At 38.5% G+C, this 6322-nt stretch overlaps 2 protein-coding genes across 2 annotated transcripts; one reads left to right on the top strand and one right to left on the bottom strand.

The window, feature by feature from the left end:
• Positions 1–119: 119 nt before the first annotated feature.
• On the top strand, positions 120–1797 carry LOC149717708 (calcium and integrin-binding family member 2-like). The gene is made up of 6 exons (XM_089840577.1): positions 120–241; positions 305–339; positions 398–497; positions 1058–1205; positions 1351–1549; positions 1632–1797. Exons 1-6 carry the CDS (start codon positions 191–193, stop codon positions 1651–1653), a joined length of 555 nt encoding a protein of 184 aa, XP_089696703.1. The 5' UTR covers positions 120–190; the 3' UTR covers positions 1654–1797.
• LOC149717707 (trissin receptor-like) lies at positions 1733–5583 on the bottom strand. Its single transcript, XM_089840569.1, has 3 exons — positions 4295–5583; positions 3377–3681; positions 1733–3037 (listed from the first exon to the last, which is right to left on the bottom strand). Exons 1-3 carry the CDS (start codon positions 4521–4523, stop codon positions 1823–1825), a joined length of 1749 nt encoding a protein of 582 aa, XP_089696695.1. The 5' UTR covers positions 4524–5583; the 3' UTR covers positions 1733–1822.
• Positions 5584–6322: the final 739 nt, after the last annotated feature.

The raw sequence follows: 6322 nt of genomic DNA, 5'->3' as shown, positions 1-6322 counted from the left end.
TCCATTAAAAGTCGATTTTCTGATTAGAATTCTTGATAATGGATTCGTAACTCTATCTAAAACCGTTTCAAAGTTCTGTTTATACAGTTGGATAGCACGCTAGGCCAATAAATTTAGTATTGAATGACAAAAGCCATAGATAGGGCTAAGCTTTCAAATTCCGTTCATAAAATCAAGCGATTTTTCTAAGATGGGAGGCAACGTTAGTAGATTAACCGAAGATGAACTGGAAGATTACAATGTAAATGAAACTTATAGTTTTAAGTATAATTAAGTTTAATCACTTTAAATATATCTTTCTCAGTATCTAACTTATTTAACAAAATCGGAGATCGTCCAGTAGGTTTTAATATTTAATCTTAATTAGTTTTTAAAGTTTAAACTAATTTAACTTTAGCGCATTCAACCGCTTTCGTAATTTGGATTCTGCCGCTTTGAATCGCGATAAAGGGAGCCGCCTACCATTTTCAACAATTATGCAAATGCCCGAATTCAAGGTAGGGAAGTTAGGCTTGCGTGCCAAGCTATCGGTGTAAAGATTTCAACGTAACTGTAGACTATTCGATGGGAGGTACCAGCGTATACTAACCTTTCTCAATGGTCTTATGTTAGACTGACAAATAAACTGATCTCTATTCTCTCTCAGGGAATCCATACAGCTATCGGGAATTATTGCTTAGTTATTTAGAAAGACATCAGAATTATAAGGCGTGGCGGATAACACTAACCAAACCCGCGTAGAAGTTAATATGGGAGATATGGGTCACAATGATTCCTGGTAGCTGTATGAATTCCCCGTTCTCTCTCTTAGAGGGGCTTTTGAGTTTTCGTGGCTTTGTGTACAGGACACCGTACTCCGTAGTACGTACAATACGTGTAGATCAAAAATAGACTAACATACTTTCCACATTAAGCCCATTTTGAGAGCGGAAAGCTCAGAGAGAGAGAAAGAGAGAGGGGACGTTATTTTGTTTTTCTCCCATGTCACTCTTTTTCTAAATTTGGGACTTTTCTTGTTTTGCTCTTATTTTCCGGAATTCTGACTTTGTCTCTAAAGAACAATCCATTTTCGGATCGTCTCTGTAAAGTTTTTTCTTCCGAAAACGACGAGCGTCTCTCTTTCGAAGATTTTTTAGATCTGATTGCGGTTCTGAGCGAATCAGCTCCGGCGAAGAAAAAATCCGCTTACGCTTTTAAGATTTACGGTAATTTAATTTGAAATTAAAAGAGGCGTGAAAAGCTAGAGAAATTGCGGGAAGGGGGTATGGTGGGGTGGGTGAGGAAACGGAAATAGATTAGGGTTAACGATTTGAATAAAAAAATAAGAGAAAGGGACATTGTTTCCGGTAGATTTCGACGAGGACGGATTCATCTCGAAATCGGACGTTGCCGAATTGATTGAGAGAATGAGCGGGGAACAATCCATGCGTGAGAGATTTCGGGATATTTTGGCCCTGAAAACCATTCAGGAAGGTGATTTGGATAAAGACGGAAAGCTCTCGTACGCCGAATTCGATCATATTGTCTCCAAGTCGCCTGATTTCCTGACGTTAGTCGTAATTGCCGATTCAAGCGTTCTTCCAATATAATCTTTATTTATTTCATTCATTCTTAAACTTTTCTTTTTACAGAACTTTCAACTTGCGTTTGTAGAAAACACTCTCAACAAAGACAACGAAATAAAATAAAATTTGATATTTGTATAATATTAAGCACCCTGCTGCAATGATTGATTAATATATATATATTAATACGTAGTGTAAAATAATTAATTAAATACTCTTTAATTTTTAAATCACACGGTTGTTTTGTTCTTGACCCCTTAAACACTGTTCTGTTTAAAGGCGACGTTTTTATTGCTCTTATCCGAGGATCCCATTCTTCCAGTCGACAACGGGGACAAGTCCTTAGGGTCCCATTTCCTCCGTCGACACAAGAATATATCGGCGATACACGACCGAAAATTGGTTGACAAGAAAGCGTACAGGAAGGGATTGATTCCCGAATTCATGTAAAAGATCAGTGTCGTCGCGATGGTAAAGAAGATCGACGTTTGACTAGTCCCGTTGTAGGACGGCGACCAATTCTGCCAAAATTTCCTGGCATGATAAGGCAGATTGCAAACGACGAAACATAACACGATTACAACCAATAAACGAATTATCCTTCGACGCATACGAAGAACCCTCGTTCCGGAAGACCAATCTCCTCTGGTACATTTGGCGGAGTTAATAGAGACTGAGGAACGAAGTCTCTTCTTTCCATCAAATTTGGTTCGAGTTGGAGGAGGGTCACTATCATTAGAATTACTTTTAACCACCCCTCTTCCCTTCCGGAACCGACGTTTATTTTTCTTCGGCCCGTTTGAGGTTAACGCTGTTTCAAAGGTCATAGGGTTACGACTGTTATCGGACGACCTGAGCTGGGTGTTTCTCGCTCCGAAAAATCCGCGTCTGATCCTCCATGGTTTAACCCATTGTTTGACGGTGGTATTTATATCATTGTTATTGTCCTCCCTGTCCGATTCATCGGGTTGGATGGTAAGGGATGTCTCAGTCTCACGTTCGAGCAGACGTTTGCAAGTACCATTCGCAATATCCTCGCGATTTTCTAGGTCTAAACGTCTGGGTTCTGTTTCATAAACTTCGGATTCAGTTCTGAAATTCTTCCGACTGGAATTACTCAAGGATTTCCTTCTCGAACCTTCAACGTCCGCGGTACATAATTCCTTGGCGGAGTTGGACCTCTTGACAGTTACCATTTCCCGGGTTCTCTTAACCCTAAATGATTCGCCACTTTTCCATAATTTGGAACCGATGATAATGTACAATACTATCATGACTAGGACGGGGATGGCGAATAATATGACGAAATTGTACAAATCGTAGTTTTTATTGTTGTAGTCCGAGCGTTTCAAGACGCACAAAGTGTCCCAACCATCTTCTTCGCTCATGGACGGAACTTGAACAGTTCCGTAGACAAACAAACGCGGACAATTATAAATTGCGCTTAATATCCAGACCAGAGCCAAGGCTATCTTTAGATTATAAAATAAAAATTTAAACATGTTTTAGATAACAAAAATCGCGCTAGAAGACGGCAAACGCACCCCTATTGAGCAAGAAGAACAAATCGAACCAACCCTAAGCCTAACCAAATTAAACCTAACCTATCCTAAGCCGAACCTAACCTAACCTAACCTAACCTATCCTAACTTCCCAAGCCTAACCAAACAAAACCTAACCTAAGCCTAACCAAACAAAACCTAACCTAAGCCTAACCAAACAAAACCTAACCTAAGCCTAACACACCATGAAGACTCTACGGGGGTCATCGTTTAGCCATCTTATCTACCAAAACGGCAATGATACCATACCTTCAAACGTTTAAGGGTTATGAACCTACGACCCCATAGAGTATGTACAATGACAACATATCTTTCGACGCTTATAACCATCAGAATCAGGATGGAAGCGGTGTAACTTAGACCATGAACGAAATGATACATTCTGCACAAGAAATCTCCCAGCGCCCAACTGGATGTCAAGTACAGAAGTAGATTTTGGTAAACGCAAAAGATGCCAACGCAAATATCGGCAAAAGCCAGATTGGCCAGGAAAAAATTGGTCGCGGTTCGCATACGACGGTGCAGACATATTACCGTGATGACTGTCAAGTTACCTGCACGAGCGACGAAATAAAAATTAAGGTTTCCAACCCGGCCTTGTTTATATTTCACGAAATAATCAGGTGGAATCGAATATAGGTCCCCTTATCGTTTAAATCGGTACGAAAAAATACTCGTACAAAACAAATACGCTAACGGCAACTGCCACTATAACGTTATATTTAAATACAGGGGTAAATAACACAAGATGCTATGGCTCTGCCTTCCTTCAACACCATCATCAACAACTATAATAATTAGACTTAAATTGCCATCGCAGTTAGAAATTTATAATTAAAGGCCAATTTAACTAACACACCATAAGATAAATTGTTGATATTTCGTGTTGAAATACGCCAGTTAATTTCATCAAAATAAATATTCAAATTTCCCGTGATATTAAAAATATTTTTTCGAAATAAATTAGCAACGGTTCATTAATAAATAGATTGTAATCTTTTTACGAGATTGGAATATAAATTAACGCAAAGTAACTCTTTTAAAAACAACAATGTTACTGCCCTAGCAGCCCGGATTTTCCCCAATTAGAACTAATAGAGTGGAAACTAATATCCTGCCATTACCCGTAAGTCAAGCCTTAAAAAAAAACCTTAACTATCAACTTACCAAAAAAACAACACAAGAAAACGATGGAGTAAGCTGCAATCAAAATGTTTCGTACATGAGGGTACCCAAAAACGTCATCCACTAATCCGTAGCTATAGTCGACGGTATCGTTGTAGTTTTGGGTTTCTTGGAAACGATCGGATTTGTTTCGTAGTATATCGGTTTTATTGTCAGACTCTTCCAAGATGAAGATGAGCCCTTGGCCGGTTTCCGTCATGGAGTAATTCATTTTGCGAGAAGAGCAACAAGGGCTTCGAGAAAGTCATCGTCCCTGCCTAGTAATAAATCTTCGAATCCGGCACGAGCAGACATCAAGACGAAGGGAACAACAATTATGATAAAAGCTTCATAAAACAATAAAAACGCTCGTTATTCTTCATTCGAGTTAATAGGTTGGGTGTCGTAAACAATCATTTAACGCTTTTATCTGGAAAAAATAATATTTACACTGCTAGTTTTACGATTTACATGAACTTGAGGGAATTTAAAATGAATTGTAAAAGACACAGAAAGAGACATGGAAGTCCTGCGGGCAATTTCACCATTTCTCCCTATAAGAATTTGTGACTGGTGCAATTCAACCGCTATCTACACAACAGATTTCAGTCTTGAATACGACTACGTCATACCACTTTAGTTAAAACCTCAGTACCACCAACAATTCCCGGGGTGGTACACCATAACAAGGCGCCCCCAAAGCAATATGAAAAAAAAAACAAGTAAACAAACAAACATACAAACCTGATAAACTCATTCGTGATTCATTATCACGATCATAGCCCTTCTGGCGATCGTCGACAAACAATTGAACACCGTTATTTTCACTTAATGACGACAATCACAATATTACGCTAACACCTTAATGAAACAAAATGCAGGGTCTAGACTACCGACAAAAATTTGGGTCGTACCGGGGGTCTCTCTTTCTCTCTCTCTCAATGGATACAATACTTTACCAGGATGACTGTGTCGAAAGTCGAACCGTTTTATGAAGTTCGCGACTTGAATGGCGAAACAGGTGCGCCGCCGTAAGTATAGATTGTGAGAAATAAAATAGAACGGTGGTGGGGCCAATGGTGTTAATATGAAACAACCACGCATAATTTTAACTCAGTTTAGGTAATTTTTACCCTCAGTTGGGGGAGGGGCGACGGTCTGCGGTGATTGTCTGAGATGAACATTAATATTCATTAAATATAAATAGATATAAATAAACACCGTTTAAGTTTTATTTATATTTAAACGTTGTTGATCACGATAAACCTAACTCGCTAGCTGTTGTTTGGGGTTTTAAAAATATGTAAACTTTAAATTAAATCAATTAAAACAAACCTAGCGCCATTCGGGCCAGTAGTAATAATTTAACAAAATTTAAAACTCAAGCCACTGAATCATACTTTAGTCGCTTCCTCAGTTACCCTAGCATTTCTCACAGCCTATACCGTTAAAAAACATTGCAGGCGAACTCCTATTCGGATGATTACGAATACCGCAAAACCGCCTATACAATTTTTCCATCCATGTACATTATTTTCTAGCCTTTTGCAACTTCGCTAGTGCAGCAACACGGCAACTCCGAATGAATGTACTTTTACGGTTTTCCGATAGTTTTGATCCTGACATACTTATAATAATAATTTCGTTTATTTTATTTTATTATTATTTGACTAGGTTAAATTTATGCCCGCACACAGAAATCGATATGGCGGTTTATTTTTATTCTTAACAAAAGGGTTATACAAAGTGTTCTTAACCCTTCCCCCCTAGTCAAAACCACTAACTTTTTGAAAAAGGGGGGTAGCTGATGCTGTCAAAATCGTAACAAGACCAGTAGAAGCAAAGAAGTGTTGGAATTGTGATGGATTACGAAGCTTATATTTAGGTTGCGTTCTTAGATTTGTCTGGATATAATATTGATGAAAAGTTTTTTAGGGTTTACAAAACCTAAGGTTGCAACGCGATTGTAATATAAATTCTTTACTTCAGATACTATAGCGGATTGGCTACTGTTTTATTGCGTAAACCATG

Source organism: Phalangium opilio, unplaced genomic scaffold (genome assembly GCF_054372755.1).
Source record: "Phalangium opilio isolate 3A_F unplaced genomic scaffold, DU_Popi_V2 ptg000003l_1, whole genome shotgun sequence".
Lineage (NCBI taxonomy): Eukaryota > Metazoa > Arthropoda > Arachnida > Opiliones > Phalangiidae > Phalangium > Phalangium opilio.
The sequence above is the reverse complement of the archived record's forward strand: the minus strand, read 5'-3'. Positions and strand labels throughout refer to the sequence as shown.

Coding starts and splice junctions, on each gene's coding strand:
- LOC149717708 (XM_089840577.1), top strand. CDS start 191: ATGGGAGGCAACGTTAGTAGATTAACCGAAGATGAACTGGAAGATTAC. Junction 498..1,057: donor TGCAAATGCCCGAATTCAAG/GTAGGGAAGTTA, acceptor TTGTCTCTAAAG/AACAATCCATTTTCGGATCG. Junction 1,550..1,631: donor AAGTCGCCTGATTTCCTGAC/GTTAGTCGTAAT, acceptor TTCTTTTTACAG/AACTTTCAACTTGCGTTTGT.
- LOC149717707 (XM_089840569.1), bottom strand. CDS start 4,523: ATGAATTACTCCATGACGGAAACCGGCCAAGGGCTCATCTTCATCTTG. Junction 3,682..4,294: donor TTTCTTGTGTTGTTTTTTTG/GTAAGTTGATAG, acceptor TCGCTCGTGCAG/GTAACTTGACAGTCATCACG. Junction 3,038..3,376: donor TAACCCTTAAACGTTTGAAG/GTATGGTATCAT, acceptor TATAATCTAAAG/ATAGCCTTGGCTCTGGTCTG.